At 44.1% G+C, this 21991-nt stretch overlaps 1 protein-coding gene across 2 annotated transcripts in view; it reads right to left on the bottom strand.

Moving 5' to 3' along the window:
• ftcd (formimidoyltransferase cyclodeaminase) overlaps window positions 1–21991 on the bottom strand; it is a 101864-nt gene that overhangs the window by 30429 nt on the left and 49444 nt on the right. For both annotated transcript variants that reach the window (XM_078551680.1, XM_078551679.1), the window contains 2 exons: window positions 12413–12542; window positions 7752–7913 (listed from right to left, as the gene is read on the bottom strand). In XM_078551680.1, coding sequence (XP_078407806.1) covers window positions 7752–7913; window positions 12413–12542 — 292 coding nt within the window. The remainder of the gene's footprint in view (window positions 1–7751; window positions 7914–12412; window positions 12543–21991) is intronic.

Below are 21991 nucleotides of genomic sequence, written 5' to 3'. Positions count from 1 at the left end.
CTTTAAAGACTTCTATCAGGTCAACCTCCTCTTTTCTTGAGTCACTAAAAGCGAGCAGGCAGGTGCAGCAAGAAATTAGGAAGGCAAATGATCTGATAGCCATTATGTAGACATGGCTATAAGATGACAAGGATTGGGTCCTGAATATTGAGGGGTATATGACCTTCAAGAAGAATAGGAAGCTAGGTAAAGGTAGAGAGGTAGCACTGTTAATCAAGGATAGCATTTGTGCAATAGTTAGAGGGGAGAATTTTTCCTATGGCAGGAGCGGGCGGGGAATTTTTCCTATGGCAGGAGCGGGCGGGGGGGGGGACACAGAGCCGTTTGCCTCCCGTGATCAGCTGCGTGCCACCATTTTACATTGGGCAGGCCAATTAAGGGCTGCCCAATGTAACGCGCGGTCGGTAGCACTCAAAGCTACCTGTGCGGGCAATGGGAGGAGGGAGAGTTGAGGCCTGCGCTGTTTCGCGCATACACGTGAAAGAGCGCAGCAATCTCCCTGATGCACCGATCTGCCTCAGGGAGATTGAATAGAATCACAGAATCACACAGTACATAAGAGGCCCTTTGGCCCATCGAGTCTGCACCAACACGTGAGAAACACCTGACCTACCTACCTAACCCCATTTACCAGCACTTGGCCCATAGCCTTGAATGTTGTGATGTGCCAAGTGCTCATCCAGGTACTTTTTAAAGGATGTGAGGCAACCCACCTCCACCACCCTCCAGGCAGTGCATTCCAGACCGTCACCACCCTCTAGGTAAAAAAGTTTTTCCTCACATCCCCCGCTAAACCTCCTGCCCCTCACCTTGAACTTATGTCCCCTTGTGACTGACCCTTCAACTAAGGGGAACAGCTGCTCGCTATCCACCCTGGCCATACCCCTCATAATCTTGTACACCTCGATCAGACTTCTCTGCTCCAATGAAAACAACCCAAGTCTATCCAACTTCTCTTCATAACTTAAATGTTTCATCCCAGGCAACATCCTGGTGAATCTCCTCTGCACCCCCTCCAGTGCAATCACATCCTTCCTATAATGTGACGACCAGAATTGCACACAGTACTCCAGCTGTGGCCTCACCAAGGTTCTATACAACTCCAACATGACCTCCCTACTTTTGTAATCTATGCCTCGATTGATAAAGGCAAGTGTCCCATATGCCTTTTTCACCACCCCACTAACATGCCCCTCCGCCTTCAGAGATCTATGGACATACACGCCAAAGTCCCTTTGTTCCTCAGAACTTCCTGGTGTCATGCCGTTCATTGAATACTTCCTTGTCAAATTACTCCTTCCAAAGTGTATCACCTCGCACTTTTCAGGGTTAAATTCCATCTGCCACTTATCTGCCTATTTGACCATCCCGTCTATATCTTCCTATATCTTCCAAGACACTCAACCTCACTGTTAACCACCCGGCCAATCTTTGTGTCATCCGCAAACTTACTAATCCTACCCCCCAAATAGTCATCTATGTTGTTTATATAAATGACGAAAAATAGGGGACCCAGCACAGATCCCTGTGGTACGCCACTGGACAATAAAAATAGACAATAAAAAACTTTAATAAATGATGTTAAAATTTATTAAAACATGTCCCCTCATGTGACAGTGTCACATGAGTTGGGACATGTTTGTAAAGGTGGGGAAATTATTTTATTGATTTTATAAAAGCTTCAGGGAACTTCATCCCGCCCGTGGGTGAGGTTTCCTGAAAAACGTAAAGGCTACTTGGGCTTTTCGGCTGCCTGCCAACATTAAGGTTGGAAGGGCAGCGTTCTTAACTGGTTTAATTACATTCTTAATAGCCTTAATAGGCCGTTGACATTTCGGCAGGCACACAGCCGACTCCGGCACGCACCCGCCGAACGAAATATTGAGATGCCGTGCGATGATGTTGGGAAGAACGCCTGACGTCATCGCATGTCATTTTACACGTCAGCATGTCGGGCCCGCCTCCGCGTGCTGACCAGAAGATTCAGCCCAGAGATGAACTTGGTTCAGGAGATCAGAATGTAAAATTGGTTTCGGTAGAGATGAGAAATTGTAGGGGAAAGAAGTCACTAGTGGGAGTGGTCTACAGGCCCCTACCAGTAACCACAATATAGGACAAAGTATACAAGAAGAAATATTGGGTGGTTGTGATAAAGGGATGGCAATAGTCATGGGTGATTTTAATCTACATATAAACTGGAAAAATCAGATTGGCAGTTGTAGCCTGGATGAGGAATTCATAGAATGTTTTCAAGATAATATTTTAGAGCAGCACATTCTGGAACCAACCAGAGAGCAGGGTATATTAGATTTGGTATTTTGTAATGTGACAGGATTAATTAATGATCTCAGAATAAAGGCATCCCTAGGTAGCAGTGACCACAATATGATTGAATTTTACATCCAGTTTGAAAGGGAGAAGAGTGAGTCTAAGACTAGTATTTTAAACTTAAATAAGGGCAACTATGTGGGCATGAAAACGGAGCTAGCTGAAATGAACTGGGACACTAGGCCAGGGGATAGATCAATAGAGAAGCAGTGGCAGACATCTAAGGGGGTATTTCAGTATACTCAGAATAAGTCTATTCCTACTACAAAGAAAAATTCTGAAGGGAGGACCAACCATCCATGGTTAACTAAAGAAGTTAGGGAAAGCATTAAACTTAAGGAAAAAGTATATAACTGCGCAAAGATGAGTGACAGGTCAGATGATTGATCAGAATATGAAGAACAGCAGAGAATGGCTAAAAGGTTAAGCAGGAGAAAGAAATTAGAGTGTGAGAGCAAGTTAGCTAGAAAGTAAAAGCGGATAGCAAGAGTTTCCATAGGTATTTAAACAGGAAAGGAGTAGGTAAAGTGAGGGTTGGTCCTCTCGAGAGTAAGAATGGGGAGTTAATAGTAGATAATAAGGAAATGGCGGATGAAATGAACAAATATTTTGCTTCTGCCTTCATTATGAGGATACAAAGAGCATTCCAGTAATAGCTGTAAATCAGGAGGAGGAAGGGGGAGAGGAGCTTGGTGAAATTATAATCACTAGGGAAGCAGTACTGAGCAAACCGATGGAGCTGCAGGCTGACAAGTCACTGGGTTATGATTGACATCATCCTAGGGTCTTAAAAGAGGTGGTTAATGAGGTAGTAGATGCGTTGCTGTTAATTTTCCAAAATCCCCTAGATTCTGGAAAGAAGACTGGAAAGTAACAAACATTACCCTTCTGTTCAAGAAGGGAGGGAGGCAGAAAACAGGAAACTATAGGTTAGTTAGCTTGATGTCTGTCGTGGGGAAGGTGTTAGAGTCAATCATTAAATAGGTTATAGCTGAGCGCTTAAAGCTCAAGGTAATTGGGAAGACTCAGCATGGTTTTATGGAAGGGAAATCAGTTTAATCAATTTATTAGATTCTTTGAAGGAGTAACATGTGCAGTGGATAGAGGGGAGCATATAGACGTACTGTACTTGGATTTCGAGAAAACATTTGATAAGGTGCCATATCAAAGGTTATTGCAGAAAATTAAAGCTCATGGTGTAGGGGGTAACATATTAGCTTGGATGAAAGATTGGCTGGCTGGCAGAAAACAGGCAGTATGCATAAATGGGTCTTTATCTGATTGGCAGGATGTGATGAGTGGTGCCCCACAGAGGTCTCAACTTTTTACAATTTACATCAATGACTTAGATGAGGGGAGTGAAGGCATGGTAGCTAAATTTGCAGACGACACAAAGATAGGTAGTAAAGTATGTTGTGAAGAAGTCATAAGGAGTTTGCAGACGGATATAGATATGTTGAGTGAGTGGGCAAAAATCTGGCAGATAGAGTATAATGTGAGAAGATGTGAAGTTGTTCACTTTGGCAGGAAGAATAAAAAAATCAGAGTATTACTTAAACGGAGAACGACTGCAGAATTCCGAGGTGCAGAGGGATCAATGTTTTCTCGTGCATGTGTCACAAAAAGTTAGTATGCAAGCACAGCATGTAATCAAGAAGGCTAATGGAATGCTATCCTTTATTACGAGGGGAATTGAACATAAAAGTGAAGCCCAACGCAAACTGGAGGAACAGCACCTCATCTTCCGACTAGGCACTTTACAGCCTTCCGGGCTGAATATTGAATTCAACAACTTTAGATCTTAAACTCCCCCTCCCCCCATCCCCACCCCGTTTCTTCCCCCCACCCCCCGCTTTTTTTTCAATAATTTATATAGATTCTTCTTTCCCCACCTATTTCCATTATTTTTAAATCTAAAACTAAAACCTTGTTAGTCTTTCCACCCCACCCCCACTAGAGCTGTACTTTGAATATCCTGTCTTCCATTCTTAATTAGCACTTTTCTCAGACAAATATCACCACCTTCAACGCCTCTTTGACCCTTTTGTCTGTGACATCTTTTGATTATCTGCTCATCTCCGCAATCACCACATCCTCAATGTCTCTCTCTCTCTCTCTCTCTCCCCACCCCCCCCCGCACCCCCCCCACCCACCTTAAACCAATTTATATTTCTCCCTTCTTCTAACTATGCTTCAATTCTGCCGAAGGGCCATGAAGGCTCGAAACGTTAACTGATTTCTTCTCCGCCGATGCTGCCAGACCTGCTGAGTTTTTCCAGGTAATTCTGTTTTTGTTTTGGATTTCCAGCATCCGCAGTAGCTTTTAGCTTTTTGTTTTTATAAAAGTAAGGATGTTATGCTTCAGTTATACAGGGCATTGGTGAGACAGCATCTCGAATACTGTGTGCAGTTTTGGTCTCCTTATTTAAGGAAGGATGTAAATGCGTTGGAGGCGGTTCAGAGGGGATTTACTGGATTGAAACCAGGAATGAGCGGGTTCTCTTATGAGGATAGGTTGAGCTTGTTTCCACTGGCATTTAGAAGAGTGAGGGGTGACTTGATTGACCTTAATGGTCTCGACAAGGTGCATTTGGAATGGATGTTTCCTCTTGTGGGTTAGTCCAGAACTAGAGGGCACTGTTTTAAAATTAGAGGTCGCCCTTAGAGAGCAGAGGGGAGGAATTTTTTTTTCCCTGAGGGTTGTGCGACTTTGGAACACTGCCTCAGAAGGCGGTGGAGGCGGGGTCGTTGAATATTTTTAAGACAGAGGTAGATGGCAGAGGTAGATTGATTCCCTTGCCTAACAAGAATCTAAGGTTATCAGGGGTAGATGGGAATGTGGAACTTGAAACACAAACAGATCAGCTATGATCTTATTGAATGGTGGAGCAGGCTCGAGGGGCAGAATGGCCTACTTCTGCTCCTATTTCATACGTTCATAAATGGTATGTTGGCCTTCATTGCAAGGGGATTTGAGTAAAGGAGTAAAGGTGTATTGCTGTAATTTTACAGAGCCTTGGTGAGACCACACCTGGGTATTGTGTATAGTTTTGGTCTCCTTATCTAAGGTAGGATATACTTGTCATAGAGATTGTGCAACGGAGGTTCACCAGATTAATTCCTGGAATGGCGGGATTGTCTTATGAGAAGAGGTTGAGGAAACAGGCCCATTATTCTCAACAGTTTAGAAAAATGAGAGGTGATCTCACTGAAACTTACAAAATTCTTACAGGATGTGTCAGGCTGAGTGTAGATAAGATGTTTCCCCTGGCTGGTGAGTCTAGAACCAGGGCACACATTTTCAGAATAAAGGGAAGACCATTTAGGACTGAGATGAGGAGGAATTTCTTCACTCAGAGGGTGGTGAATCTTTGGAATTCTCTACCTCAGAAGGCTGTGGAAGCTCAATCATTGAGCATTTTCAAGACAGAAATCGACAGGTTTCTGGATACTAATGGAATCAAGGGATATGGGGATAGCACAGGAAAGTGGCGTTGAGGAGATGATGAGCCATGATATAATTAAATAGTGGAGAAGGCTCGACGGGCCGAATGGCCTTCTCCTGTTCCTATGTTGAGTTGTAGTTCCTCAGTTCTCGTATTATTCCTGCCAATCTGATTGGCTGACAGCTGAGAAAGCTCAGCAGTGCCACTAGGAATGGTGGCCAGTGCTGAGGAAGGCAGGGCCCTACAGCCTACAGAAGGTAGGCCAAAACACACAAAAATCATATTGATAGAGGGGAAACGATCTGAAGTAATTGTTGGGGCTACGAGGGCAGCCTTCCATGCCCGCCAACCCCTCTTTCAATAAATAAAACTTCCACCCTGAAAAAATGGGAGAATAAATAAACTTCCTGCCATTCAGCTGGTGGCCTTCCCACCAGTGGGGGAATTGATCCACTGTTGGCAAAATGCCGATCATCTGGTAAAAATGGTCCTGAATGGGGAATTTGAATATTTAAATTTGCTCCTCTCCGAAGCTGGTCCCGGCACTGGCAAAATTCCCCACGGAGAGGGAGCTGATCTGGGAAGGCACCCCTTGGATTTTATCACTCCTCCCCAACAGCACTGCCATAATCTCACTTTATGTCGGTGGCAAAATTATCCTTTATGATTCTACAACCACGAAAACAAATTACCTGGGGTAATTATTTAATTATTCATCGTGGGATTTGTTGAGCACACATGGAATGCTGCATTGCCTATCTTTCAACAGTTAAAAAGTACCTCATTGGCTGGTAAGCACTTCAGAATGACTTAAGGTCATGACGAGTTCAGTGAAAGTCATAGAGTCATAACATAGAAGGAGGCCATTAGGAGGCTATCAAGTCTATGCTTAGGGTGACCAGGCATCCTGATTTGCCATAACACTCCCAGAATTTCATTAAGCATGCTAGTGTCCCGACAATTTCCTCAGAATCATTCAAATGTCCCAGCTTTTCTATTTTTGGACAACCTTTAAAGTATGCCAATGGGAACAATGAGTTGGCAAAATTCTAACACTAATACCAATACAAATGCAGACCAAGAAGCTACAGCAGGGCTGGTGGTGGTGGAGGTGGGAGAGGGGGAGTGCACCTTGGGATGATTGAGTCGAGCTTGCCTTCCAGAAGCTCTCATAAGATCTGTCCGGGCTGCTGCGCCGCATGTGGTGTTGATAGCATCTCTTAGCAACCATAAGCTCACTAACAGCAGAAGATGTGCAGCAGGTGGTGCAGCTCCAGGTAAAAGTGCCAGGGAGACACAACTCAGTGCTATACTGGAGTGGGACACAATCACACAGATTCTCATATCACCTTAATGTGAAACTCAATATTACCAGGAGCTGGTCAATGTGTCCCGGTTTTGACTTTTGAAAATCTGGTCACCCGATCTATGCTAGCTCTCTGTGGAACAATCTAATCAGTCCCATTCCCCCACTCTATCTCCACAGGCCTGCAAGTCTCTCTCCCTTATGTGCCTATCCTGTTTCCTTTTGAAATCACTCATTACCTTCACTTCCACCATCCTCATAGGTAGAGAGTTCTAGGTCATTACCACTCACTCCATAAAAAAGTTCTTCCCCATATCCTCCCTGCATCTTGTGCCCAAAACCTTACACCTGTGCCCACCTAGTCCTTGTACCATCAGCTAATGGGGACACTTTGTCTATCTTAGCTGAATCTGTCATAATTTTGTACACCTCTAACAAATTTCCCCTCAATCACCTTTGCTCCAAGGAGAACAACCCCAGTTTCTACAACCTAACCTTGTAGCTAAAATTCCTCATCCCTAGAACCATTCTGAAATATCTCCACTGCGCCCTCTCAAGGGCCTTCATACCATTCTTAATGTGTGGTGATCAGAACTAGACACAATACTTTAAATCGTGGCCTAACCAGAATAAATGCAACTCTTTCTTTATTGATTATTCATGTCGCTCACCATGTAGCTGTTGAATGCGTTGGAGTCATCATCCACCATTGTGATAAGCTCTTTCATTGTGCGATGGAATGCAGTGATCAGTCTCCTCATTTGACTATCCAGATGATCAAACTGTCGCTTCCCATAGGTCATCAGTCCAACCATTGAGCCCAGGGCTGCACCCTAGTAAAACAATACAGATGGAGGAGTCAGGAGCCACTCTACACAGAGACACTGAAGCCAAACTCTCATTATTAAGAAGTGTCTTCAGTCATATAGCTAGACACAAGTATTTCAAAGATTTAGAAACATAGAAACTAGGAGCAGGAGTAGGCCATTCGGCCCTTCGAGCCTGCTCTGCCATTCATTATGATCATGGCTGATCATCCAACTTAATAGACTGCTCCCACTTTCTCCCCATATCCTTTGATCCCTTTCGGCCCAAGAGCTAAATCTAACTCCTTCTTGAAAACATACAATGTTTTGGCCTCAACTATTTCCTATGGTAGTGAATTCCACAGGCTCACCACTCTCTGGGTGAAGAAATTTCTCCTCAGCTCAGTCCTAAATGGTCTACCCCATATCCTCAGACTGTGACCCCCTGGTTCTGGACTCCCCCACCATCAGGAACATCCTTCCTGCATCTACCCTGCCTAGTCCTGTTAGAATTTTATAGGTTTCTATGAGATCCCCCCCCTCATTCTTCTGAACTCCAGCGAATATAATCTTAAATGACTCAATCTTTCCTCATATGTCAGTCCCGCCATCCCAATAATCAGTCTGGTAAGCCTTCGCTGCACTCCCTCTATTGCTAGAACATCCTTCCTCAGATAGGGAGACAAAAACTGCACACAATATTCCAAGTCTGGTCTCACAAAGGCCCTGTATAATTGCAGCAAGACATCCCTGTTCCTGTACTCTCGCTATGAAGGCCAACATACCATTTGCCTTCTTTACCACCTGCTGCACCTGCATGCTTACCTTCAGCGACTGGTGTACGAGGACACCCAGGTCTCGTTGCACATCCCCCTCTCTCAATTTATAGGCATTCAGATAATAATCTGCCTTCCTGTTTTTGCGACCTCACATTTACCCACATTATTGCCATGCATTTGCCCACTCACTCAGCTTGTCCAAATCACACTGAAGCATCTCTGCATCCTCCTCACAGCTCACCCTCCCACCCAGCTTTGTGTCATCTGCAAATTTGGAGATATTACATTTAGTTCCCTCATCTAAATCATTAATATATATTGTGAATAGCTGGGGTCCCAGCACCGACCCCTGCGGTACCCCACTAGTCACTGCCTGCCATTTGGAATAAGACCCGTTTATTCCTACTCTATGTTTCCTGTCTGCCAACCAGTTTTCTATCCATCTCAATATCATATCACCCCCAATTCCAGGCGCTTTAACTTTACACGCTAATCTCTTATGTGGGACTTTGTCGAAAGCCTTCTGGAAGTCCAAATAAACCACATCCACTGGCTCCCCCTCATCAACTCTACTATTTACATCCTCGAAAAATTCCAGTGGATTTGTCAAGCATGATTTCCCTTTCGTAAATCCATGCTGACTCTGTCCGATTCTGCCACTGTTTTCCACGTGCTCAGCTATTAAATCTTTTATAATGGACTCTTGAATTTTCCCCACTATCGACGTCAGGCTGACTGATCTATAATTCCCTGTTTTCTCTTTGCCTCCCTTTTTAAATAGTGGGGTTACATTAGCTAACCTCCAATCTGTAGGAACTGTTCCAGAGTCTATAGAATCTCGGAAGATGACCACCAATACTGACCACTATTTCTAGGGCCACTTCCTTAAGTACTATTTATCGGCCTTCAATCCCATCAATTTCTCCAACACCATTTCCCTACGAATACTGATTTCTTTCAGTTCCTCCATCTCACTAAACCCTGTGTTCCCCAACATTTCTGGTATGTTATTTGTGTCCTCCTTTGTGAAGACAGAACCAAAGTATGTATTTAGTTGGTCAGCCATTTCTTTGTTTCCCATTATAAATTCCCCTGTTTCTGACTGTAAGGGACCTACATTTGTCTTCACCAATCTTTTTCTCTTCACATATCTATAGAAACTTTTACAGTCAGTTTTTATGTTCCCTGCAAGCTTACTCTCGTACTTTATTTTCCCCTTCTTGATCAATCCCTTGGTCCTCCTTTGCTGAATTCTAAAGTGCTCCCAATCCCCAGGTCTGTTGTTTTTTCTTGGCCAATTTGTATGCCACTTCCTTGGATCTAATACTATCTCTAATTTCCCTTGTAAGCCATGATTTGGCCACCTTTCCTATTTTACTTTTGCGCCAGACAGGAATAAACAATTATTGCAGTTCACCCATGCGCTCTTTGAATGTTTGCCATTGCCTATCCACCATCATCCCTTTAAGTAACGTTTCCCAATCCATCATAGCCAACTCGCGTCTCATACCATCATAGTTTCCTTTATTAAGATTCAGGACCCTAGCCTCAGAATCAACTACATCACTCTCCATCTTGATGAAGAATTCTATCATATTATGGTCGCTCATCCCCAAGGGACCTCGCACAACTAGATTGCCAATTATTCCTTTCTCAGTACACAATACCCAGTCAAGGATGGCCTGTTCTCTAGTTGGTTCCTCAACTTATTGGTCCAGAAAACCATCCCGTATACACTCCAGGAATTCTTCCTCTACGGTATTGTTACTAATTTGATTTGCCCAGTCTATATGTAGATTAAAGTCACCCACAATTACAGATGTTCCTTTATTGCATGCATCTCTAATTTCCTGTTTAATGCCATTCCCAGCATCACCACTACAGTTTGGGCGTCTATATACAACCCCCACTAATGTTTTTTGCCCCTTAGTGTTTCTCAGCTCTACATGTACAGATTCCACATCGTCGGAGCTAATATCTTTCCTCAATATTGCATTAATTTCCTCTTTAACAAGCAATGCAACTCCACCACCTTTTCCTTTTTGTCTGTCCTTCCTAAATACTGAATACCCCTGGATGTTCAGTTCCCATCCCAGGTAACCCTGCAGCCATGTCTCCATAATCCCAACTATATCATGCCTGTTTACACCTATTTGCGCAGTTAATTCAACCACTTCATTGCAAATGCTCCTTGCATTAAGGCACAAAGCCTTAAGGCTTGTCTTTTTAACATTACTTGTCCCGTTCCCACTATTTTTCACTGAGGCCCTGTTTGATTCTTGCCCTTGATTTCTCTGACTACCACTTTTCTTATTCCCCTTTCTGTCTTTTGTTCTTGTCCTTGATTCCCCCTCCTCTGACTCCTTGCATAGGTTCCCATCCCCCTGCCATTTTAGTTTAAATCCTCCCCAACCACTCAAGCAAATATTCCCCCTAGGGCATCAGTCCTGGTCCTGCCCAGGTGTAACCCGTCCAGTTTGTACTAGTCCCACCTCCCCCAGAACCGGTCCCAATGTCCCAGGAATCTGAAACCATCCCCCTCACACCATCTCTTCAGCCATCTTCCAACCCAAACAGCAACTTTTAGTTAATTACTAAATTAAAGAAAGACTCGACTTTAGATAGAAATTAACCCGTAAATTCCCTCAGTCACCAAACTCTACCTTTAGCACACTACTGCAGCCCAGGGCAGCACTCCAGTGCATTTGGAGTGATGGGGCTTGTATTTATGTCATGATGGGTTGTTAAGGATCCATGTGGCATAATAGAAGGACAGTGTCATTTAGAGGTAGTAAGTAATGACTCTTGTTATGACAAGAAATTAGTCAGTGGAGTGTAACATTTGGCTGAGGCATTGATTGATTGTTAACTGTCACAGAATGCTGAGGAGCTACAGCTCAGATCCTCAGTGACTGAGTGTTATGGCATAGCCGATGGTAAATGCTGAGTTGTTCAAATCCCAGGGGGAATCTTGAGACCTTGAAACTTGCCACAACTTGTTTTGCAATTTGTATAAATTTTGAGATGTGTGCCTTGAATTCAGCAGTAATAAGACCACCAGGTCTTAAAGGTTTCTTACCAAGCAAAATTAAACCTTTATTAATAGAATAAATTATTTTAAATACATACATAGATCTACAAATTACTACTATGATAACTTCTAAATCCCCTAATTAATCTAATTCCCAGTTACATTTTTGTTAAGACAACAATAAGACATGTAGATTTTAAAAGACCCAGGCAAAGGAAGTTGATACCCTGGACAATCCAATTCAAAAAGTAAGTTTCCTTAACTTCAGTTCTTTGTAGACAACACTTTGAGGCGTAGATGTTGAAGGCTTTTCACACTTGTTAGATCTTAAAATACATCAAAGCCTTCAGACCAGCTGCCTTTAATCCAATTAAGACACACACGCACGCACGCACACATACACACATGAGCACAGATACCACTATTTTACAATAAATTCCAATAACCTTATTATATCTTTCCGACACTGAGTATAGGCAGCTTTAAAATTAATAATAGAAAACATTTTCTAAGCTCATTCTTATATTTGTAAATGACACACCTCCACTTTCATCAAGTAAATAAATGACAGCAATGATTTAGAGAGCAACCAATTCAAGCACAGCAATTCATTGGAGAGACACGCAGAAGCACAACCAGTCACAAGGGTGACACCGAATTGTTCCTTGGATTATGGATTTATTTCTAGGTAAATAGGAAAACCTTAATGTACAAACCATGGCAGCCACGGCTGCAGTGACAGATCCTCCCCCAGGGGCTGCGGACCGTGCTCCAACACTTTGGATAAATTCCCGCAAAGGCTTGGAAACCAGACAGTTCTCCTCTTTCTCATCCTGCACCATGTACCTGATTAAAATAAAGACACTATACATGGAACAACCTTCCTAAAAACACTAGTGAGACCCCTATAGTTTATATATTTTAGAAATATCTATACAGTATTATAAAATAAATAAAATATATAGTTGATTTAAGAAGAACTGCGCCTAACTCTGGAATTGCAAATATTTTTGTCCCATTCACAAATTACCACTGGGTGCACATTATGTCAATGCTATTTGTGCTAGTCCAGATATTCATGTTGACTACATTGATCATTCTGAATTATTAACTCTGAAGGTTGGTGAAACAATTTTGCGTAACATCATATTGGTTACAAAGTCATCAAATGGTCAATTTATTACAGAATCAGTGGAAGTGATAAAGGATGGAGTAAGCTAATGTTAGTAAGATCTCGGAATGTTAGGGTTAACCCAAGCCAGGCTCCAATCATTACTGGCATTCTTTTCTGAAACCTATTCTGCTTTGTGACAGAGCTGTCGAGTGGAAGCTTGCTGCAAAAGAAAAGATGAACGGCCAAACAACATAAGGAATAAAATGTGACACTTTAGATCAGGGTAACTCACCGGCACAAATGACTGTCAGAGAATGTTTACTGATGGATATAAATGTAACAATCCTGTTGTGCTCTGGTACCACAGGAGTATGATCATTCCCACTTTCATTGATTGAACCAGCTGAGGTGTTTGAGGTAATCGTTAGAATGACTTCTCATTAAGATATAGCTTTAAGATTCAGCTTCATACATGGTGCTTTCTATGGACTTTGGATTAATGAACTTATTCATGTGTGGAGATGTCTTGAACATACTGACTAAACACACCCATACCCCAAAGGCCCCAATAACGTTTATTGGAACAGGAAACAAGAAAACACATAATGAAGGCAAATAAATTACCAAAGCTTGAAAAACATTTGGGGTGATGCCTTCATGGTGTCAACTCTCCCTATCTCTGCAAACCCTCCAGCCCCACAATCTTTCTTGCTATGGCTCAGGTGATAGCACTCTCACCTTTAAGTCACAAGGGTCTGGGTTCAAATCTTGCTCCAGGTCTTGAGAACAAAAAACTAAGCTGACACACTAGATAGAATAGAGGATGTGCTGCATTGCTGGAGGTACCAACTTTCAGATGAGATGTTAAACCAAGGCCCTGTCCACCCTCTTGGATGGACGTGAACAATCCCATGGCACTATTTTGGAGAAGAGCAGGGGGATTATCCCCAGTGCCCTGGCCAATAATTATCCCTCAATCAAGATCGCAAAAAACTAATTAGCTGGTCATTGTCACATTGTTGTTTGAGGGAGTTTGTTGTGACAAAATTAGCTGCTGCTTTTCCTACATTACCACCGTGACAACTCTTCTAAAATTGGCTGTAAAGTGCTTTGAGGCATCTGGTGCCATGAAGAGCACTATATAAATGCCAGTCTTTCTTTCTTTGCAAGTCTGGCCTTTTGTGAATCCTCCTTTCCTTTGCCCCACCATTGACAGCTGTCTCTTTAGACATTTAAATCCCATGCCCTGGAATTCCCTCCCTAAAGCCATCTACCTACCAATTGCCCTCTTGAGGCTACCTCTTTGACCAAGATTTTGGTTCAAATATCTCCTCCTTTGTCTTGGCATCCATTTTTGTCTGATTAATCCTCCATGGAGTACCTTGGGCCATTTTTTAATGTTAAAGATACTATATAAATGCAAGTTGTTGTTATTATTGTTGTTTGTTGCCCACCCATTTAGAAGTCAATGTGAAGCATGAACAAAGCCAATGAAATTCATCTTCAAAATTACTGAAATTGAAATAATTATTGTAACCTTGTAAAAATGGCAAGTCGGAGGACATTTGCACCAGTGAGTGTAACATTACTCACTATGGCCTCAAAAAAAGGCACAAGGAGGGGAATTTGGAAAAAGAGTAACGAGAATAATTCTGGGATGGGGGAGGAGATATATTATCCAGTCTTTAAAAATACTAGACCCCTGTTAAGTGGGGCCCCTTAAAGGGGGAATCAATTTAGTGGGTTTCCTCTGAACCTTTCTAGGGCCTGTATATTCCTCAACATGTACCATTGTCAGTAACTGACCAAGGTCACATGTTTAATTATCCTGGTAATACATCCTACCACCCTATTTACTTTCACAATCACCTCACATTATTGGTCACGTTTCTGCGATGATTCATTTCCCTATGTGCCTCAGGTCTTCTCCTTTCTAGTTTGTTACTTTTGCATCGATTTCCTCTGATGTTCACATTCCCAATTAAACTGTCTCATGGTATCATTGCAGGTCCAGGACCAGAGATCCAGAGCTTACTGCTCTAGAAGAACATGGGGCTAGACCATAACCATCTAGACGGACAAGGGCAGCAGGCACATAGGAACACCACTACCTGGAAGTTCCCCATCAAGCTACTCACCATCCTGACTTGGGAAATATATCATTGTTCCTTCACTGTCACTGAGTCAAAATCCTAGAACTTCCTCCCTAACAGTACTGTGGATGTACCTACACCAATGGACTGCAGCAGTTCAAGGAGACAGCTCATCACCACCTTCAAGAGCAACTAGGGATGGGCAGTAAATGCTGGCCCAGCCAGCGAAGCCCACATCCTGTGAATGAATATATTTTTTAAATTCCCTAGCTATGGGTAGAGGGAAGGGTGGAGGTGAGTGGGGGTGGGGGTGGGAGAGGAGGAGGGAGTTGCAGAGGATTGTTATCTGCCCAGACAAAGATTGCAACAGGTATGGGGCAGCCACATCCCACAATGGGGTGGTAAATAATCCATCCTTTACCTCTGAAACAGAAAATGCTGTAAAAACTCAGCAGGTCTAACAGTATCTGTGGGGAGAAAAACAGAGTTAACGTTTTGAGTCTGCATGACTCTTCTTCAGAACTAAAGAGAAGTAAAAAATGTGATGAAATTCATACTGTTTAAGGGGGGTGAAGCAGGTGAAGCTGGATAGAAGGCCAGCGATAGGTGGGGGCAAAGGAGTGATTGACAAAGATGTCATAAACAAAAGGACAAAGGGGTGTTAATGGTAGTGGTACTGGCTAAAGGAGGTGCTTATAATGGCATTAAGGTAAGAAAGCAGAATGTGATAATAGCAGGACAAGGGTAAGCACTCTAAAAAGAACAACATGAACAAGTGGCAGATGGTCCTTGTGAGGATGGGGTGGGGGGAGGGGACGGTGGTGGGGAAAAAGGATCCAGTATTTTTACCATCCTTTACCTCTGACCTGGTTCCAGCCCACTTGTGCATGACTCACCAAGTGCTGATCCCAACCCTATGCTTGACTTCAAAGTACATGCAGTGCCAGTATATGAGCTGGTGCCAGGTCATGTGGCAGGGTCTCTTCATTAATGCTGTGCTGTTGCTCTCTCTCTTCTTCTGTGGGCTGCTGTGACTGGGCAGGTAGCAGTTCTCAGGTGTCTAAAAGCAGGAACTGAGAAAGGGAAAGATTAAGATGGGGAAAGAGGGTTGGGGTGGGAAGCAGGAGGTCCATGGTCACACCATCAGCAGCTTGCTTATCTTACCAGATAGCAGGATGAGGGTGTGCTGGGACTTGAGAAGGGGCATAGGGCAGAAACATAATGTCATCCTCAATGTTCTCAGTGACACTGGATGTCATGGGTCACGGCTCCATGAAGTGGCAAACCACCTCCTCTGTAGAGATTAGGAGCTGCAGGGGTCCTTGTTCCCTGCTGCGTCAGTTCTATTCCTTTCTATTGTGTGCCACCCTGTCCTTCAAGAGTAGTGTGTGAGGGTGAGCTGAAATACCTGGATGTAGATGTGAGTTCTGAACGTGAGGACACAGTGATGGGGGAGTGATTGTTGTGTGATGTATTGAGCGGTGAGAGAGGTTGGTGCTCTGGTGGGTTGGAGATTTGATGTTAAGATGCAATCACTGACTTTGACTACTTGTGTGAGGTGATTAGCATTCTTGTGGTATTGTAGCTAGATCCTCGGGGCCAGAGGCCAGGAATTTACCTTCCAGATCATTCTGCTCCCTCTCCCTTCTGAGAGTCCTTGAAGACATCCTGGTCTCTGTGGCACCATGGTATCTCTCCTCCTATTCACCTCTGCCAATAATGCCTCCAGCACCATATCCTTCATCCTGGGGCACTCTATCTGCCCTGGTGTTCACATGCCATCATTTAAATTGCAACAATACTCTTCAGTGCAGTTTCCCTTTAAGAAGAGCAGGCTGACTGCACCATCTGGTTTGTGAACAACACTACTGGGTTCCCCTGCTGAGCACAGAGACAGCTGGTAGCGATAAGAAGACGACAGCAGTGCAGGTCCCACTCAGCCAGAAACTACAATCATTCAGATGAGATGGGTGTCTACCAAATTTAACTTGCTGTCCTCAATCTCAATGGGCATAGGCATCCCATGAATCACACCCCTCATGCCCAAAAATCAGAGCAACCCAATTTCTAGTCCATAGACTTCAAGGAGATTTGCTTGAAGTGTTTAAAATAATGAAGGGATTAGGTTCAGTCTAAGTAGATGGCTATTTGAGTTGGATAAGTTAGTGGGGGAACAGAGCAGGTTGGATTGTGATAGAAGATTGTGATAGAAGATTAGGATGTTTTTCTTTCTCAGAGTTTGGGGTAGGCGGAACAGACTCTCAACAGAAGAAGCTAATGTATTAATAAATTATTTCAAAAATATCTTGATAAATTTCTTGCCAAAGGAGGAGATTGGAGGTTAGAGGGATAAGAATTGACAGAGCTAAGTCCGTCACTCTGTGGAATATAATGATTATTGTGCAGTGGTAACTGAAGAAATGTTATACGTAAAAACTATCTACCCAAGTGGAGAGCAAAAATATCTGGGTCTGCCAAGTTACTTTTGTTGCAATATGCCTTTAAGAGATAGAGGCATGCCATCACTAGAAGGGAAGTGTGTCTTGTGATCAAATGTCACTTTCACTTTGGCCTGTGAGAAAACACAGCACACACAGCTCTGCTGCTGTCTTCAAGCTTTCGATCCATGTATGTGTTCTCATGTGCCTAGATCAAATAAATAAACCCGCAATGTATCTACACAACCCCTTATGAGTGGTTGGTGCTTTCTTTCATTATAACAACATGACAACTTTTTGTGAATGAGGGGTATTTATGCTGGATTTTTTAATGTGTGATAAATAAATCAGAGAGAGTTCAAAATACAGTTGATTGGAAACAGTTTTTTTTGGTTAAAGTACATGCTTCAGGGAGACAACCATTAGATAACTATGAGAAGCACATTTTTATTTTAAAGGTTTTCACCTGATGTCTCAAAGTGCTTTACTGCCAATGACGTACTTTTGAAGTGTAGCCACTAATGTGACTTAGGACACACAGCAGCTAATTTGAGCACAGCAAACCCCCACTAACAGCAATTGTGATGTTGTTTGAGGCCATGGGGGATAACTCCCCTGCTCTTCTTCAAAATAGTGCCATAGGGTTTTTATATCCACCAGGGCAGGCAGATAGGGCCTCGGTTTAATGTCTCATCCAAAGGTGACATCTTCAACAGTGCAGCACTCCTTCAGTACTGCACTGGAATGTCAGCCTTGATATTTGTAGAATGAGACTATTCATCACCTTGATGAAATATCGTTTTTAATGTGCATTCAAGTCCCCTATCAGGACTTAAATACATAACCATAGCTGATTCTGCTGGGTGATACTGGGGCAGTGCTATGTTGTTGGAGGGGCCTTAAAGGAGGAATAAGGAGGACAATAAGGAAGGCATTTAAAATAAAATGAGGTTGAAGCGTAAATACATCAGGGACTACAGATACATAAACTGCTAAAGTACCAAAACAAATTGATAAAACCACTGAGATTACAAGCAATATACTGGGGGCAGGGCCTCATTTTTTGAAGAATAGAATACACAAGCAGTGAGGGAATGTCGAATATATAACAGCACTGAAGACTTGTGCTCAGAACTTGCCTTGCCCCCAGCCAAGCTGTCCCAGTACAGCTGCGACACTGGCATCTACCCGACAATGTGGGAAATTGCCCAGGTATATCCTGTACACAAAAAGCAGGACAAATACAACCCACCCAATTACCACTCATAAGTCTACTCTCGATCATCAGTAAAGTGATGATAGGAATCATCAACAGTGCTATCTAGCGGCACTTGCTTAGCAATAATCTGCTCACTAATGCTCAGTTTGGGTTCTGCCAGGGTCACTCAGTTCCTGACCTCATTACAACATTGGTTTAAACATGGACAAAAGAGCTGAACTCCAGAGGTGAGGTGAGAGTGACTGCCCTTGACATCAAGGCAGCATTTGACCAAGTGTGGCATTAAGGATCTCTAGTTAAACTGGAGTCAATGAAAGTCAGGGGGGAAACTCTGCACTGGTTGGGTTCATACCTAGCACAAAGGAAGATGCTTGTAGTTGTTGGAGGTCAATCATCTCAGCTTCAGGACATCAGTGCAGGAGTTCCTCAGGGTAGTGTCCGCAGCTCAACTGTCGTCAGCTGCTCCATCAATGACCTTCCTTCCATCATAAGGTCAGAAGTGGGGATGTTCGCTGATGATTGCACAATGTTCAGCCCCATTTGCGACTCCTCAGGTACTGGAGCAGTCCAAATGCAGCAAGACCTGGACAATATACAGACTTGGGCTGACAAGTAGCAAGTAACATTCATGCCACACAAGTGCCAGGCAACTACCATCTCCAACAAGAGAGAATCTAACCATTGCCCCTTGACATTCAAATGGCATTAACATCGCTGAATCACCCACTACTAGAATCCTGGGGGTTTCCACTGATCCGAAACTGAACTGGACTAGCCATATAAATTCTGTGGCTACATGAGCAGGTCAGGGGCTAGGAATCCTGCGGTGAGTAACTCACCTCCTGACTCCTCAAAGCCTGTCCACCATCTACAAGACACAAATCAGGAGTGTGATGGAATACTCCCCACTTGCCTGGATGAGTGCAGTTCCAACAATACTCAAGAAGCTTTACACCATTCAGGACAAAGCAGCCCGCTTGGTTGGCACCACATCCACAAACATTCACTCCCTCCACCATCAACACACAGTGGCAGCATCTACAAGATGCACTGCGGAAGCTCACCAGCCTTCCTTAGGCAGCACCTTCCAAAGCCATGACAGCTACCATCTGGAAGGACAAGGGCAGCAGGCACAAGGGCACCACCACCTGGAAGATCCCCCCCAAGTCACTCACCATCCTGACTTGGAAGTATACCACTGTTCCTTCACTGTCACTGGGTCAAAATCCTGGAACTCCCTCCCTAACAGCACTGTAGGTGTACCTGCTCCACAGGGACTGCAGTGCTTCAAGGAGGCAGCTCACCACCACCTTCTGAAGAGAAATTAGGGATGGGCAATAAATGCTGGCGTAGCTCATCCCATGATGAATAAAAAATATGTACAGAACCTCAATTAGGCTACATTTGGAGTACTTTAAGTAATTTTGGTCTCCATATTTTGCAGGAAAAGCTGTGGCTATCAGGATAAACTGAACTTCTCTAAAAAAAAAACGACAACTGAGACGACACCAGATAGGCCTTCAAAATGATGAAGAGGTTCAATAGGCAGGATCTGGAGAAACTGTTTCCACATGTCCAGAACAAGGGATCGCGAATATCAGAAAACCACTAATCGATCAAATTAAGAATTTAGCAAGAATTTCATTTTCTTCCGAAAGAAAGACTTGCATTTGCATAGCACCTATCACAACCTCAAGAGGGCCTAAATCACTTTATAGATAATTGTGTAATATAGAAAATGCAATAGTCAATTTGTGCACAGCAAGCTCCCACAAACTGCAATGTGATAATAACCAGATAACCTGCCTTTTTACACATAGGGCGGAATAGCCTGTGCCCGCTGGTGTCGGGCGTGCTCAGTGGCATGAGCAGACAATATGGCGAGAAGGCCAAAAATCAGTTTCACAACGTCATGAAACCAGTTTGCGATTGTCTGCTCAGTCTGACGATGGCAGACCGTGTTTCCTGCCATTGGACATCGGAAACCTCATTGTAATGCATCAGCATATCATTAAAAGGCCAGCCCACAAGACCCCCCCCACTGGTGAATCATCCATCCACGTCAGTCTGATTGCACGCTAGTGCAGAACACGTCTCGACAACTGTGACGTGCAGAAGTCGGGACTTGCTCACATCGCGGACATCCAAGGAGCAGAAGATGTTGGAGCCCCACAGCAACGGTACAGTGGTGGAACATCCATGGCATTCTGGATAGATTCTTGTGGACATGGCTCCACCATGAAGCAGCTCACAGAAGTTTGAAAGTTGAGGGTCTGCTCACAACTGATGATGGGTCAGCGGGGTGGAGAGGAAGATGTACCGGGTATGGGAGAGGAAGGTCTAAGATCAACCGAGAGAGGGAGTAGTGTCAGGATGGGGTGATGTTGGGGGCAATGAATGTGTCAGGATGGGGTGGGGTTGGGAGGGGGGAATGAAGGTGTCCAGCGGGAGGTTGGGAGGGGGTAGGGAGTACTTGGGGAGGACGGGGTAACAAGGGGGAAGAAGGCAACTGGGGAGGTAAGTGCAAGTGGGGTGGAAGGTCTAAGGAAGGAGTTTGGAGAGGAGAAGGAGTGCGGAGAGCAGAGAGGGGAGGGATTAAGGCTGGAGGAAGAAGTAAGGGTGGAGGAAGGAACTGGGAAAGGGAAAGGACTAAGGGTGGAGGAAGGATAAGGCTGGAGAAAAAAACAAGTGTGTCTAAAGGAGTTAGGAAGGGGGAAGGAGTATTGCTGGAGAAAGAAGTGAGGCTGGAGGAAAAATAGATTTGGGAGGGGGGATGGGGAAGGGCTAAGAATGGCGGAAGTAGTAAGAACATCTGAAGGAGTCAGGGAGAGGGAAGGACTAAGCGGGGGTGGAGACCTGTGGGGTGGGGGCAGGGAGGACCAAGGTGGGACAGTGGGAAGGAGGAGGTCAGGGAGGTGAATGTGGATGGGGGTGGGATTTTCAGGAAGGAAGAGAACGTGCACGTTCACCTGGACATTCCCGAAAGAAAGGGGTTGTGGCTGATAGGTCATGGAGGGGAGGTGGAAGTTGATGCCGGGGTGTGGATCAGCAGTGGCGGGAAAAAAGGAAATGGGTAGGCGGTGGGGGAGAGACAGGGGAGTTGACAATAAAGCGAATCCAGACCGTGCTGTCTAAATCAAAAGCAAAACGAGAGTCGTGGTGGGCAAGATCAGGTGCTGTATGGGAGTGTGATCATTGGGTGGATGGAGATGCAGGTCAGCTCAGATGGACAACTGAAAGTGAACCCCAGCAGGCAGCAATGAAAATGCTCAGGACATTGAGGTGAGTGTGATATGGGAAGGATCCGTGTGCCTGGGACAATGCTTGCACAAGGCTTTGAAAGGCCCTGCCATACACACACTTCTCCCTTCAGAATCACTCGTTGGCCGGCTGCTCCCTCTGCGGTGCCAGAGGAGGAGGTTGAGGGGCTC

The sequence above is a fragment of the Cetorhinus maximus genome, chromosome 11 (genome assembly GCF_964194155.1).
Source record: "Cetorhinus maximus chromosome 11, sCetMax3.hap1.1, whole genome shotgun sequence".
Classification (NCBI taxonomy): domain Eukaryota; kingdom Metazoa; phylum Chordata; class Chondrichthyes; order Lamniformes; family Cetorhinidae; genus Cetorhinus; species Cetorhinus maximus.
The sequence above is the reverse complement of the archived record's forward strand: the minus strand, read 5'-3'. Positions and strand labels throughout refer to the sequence as shown.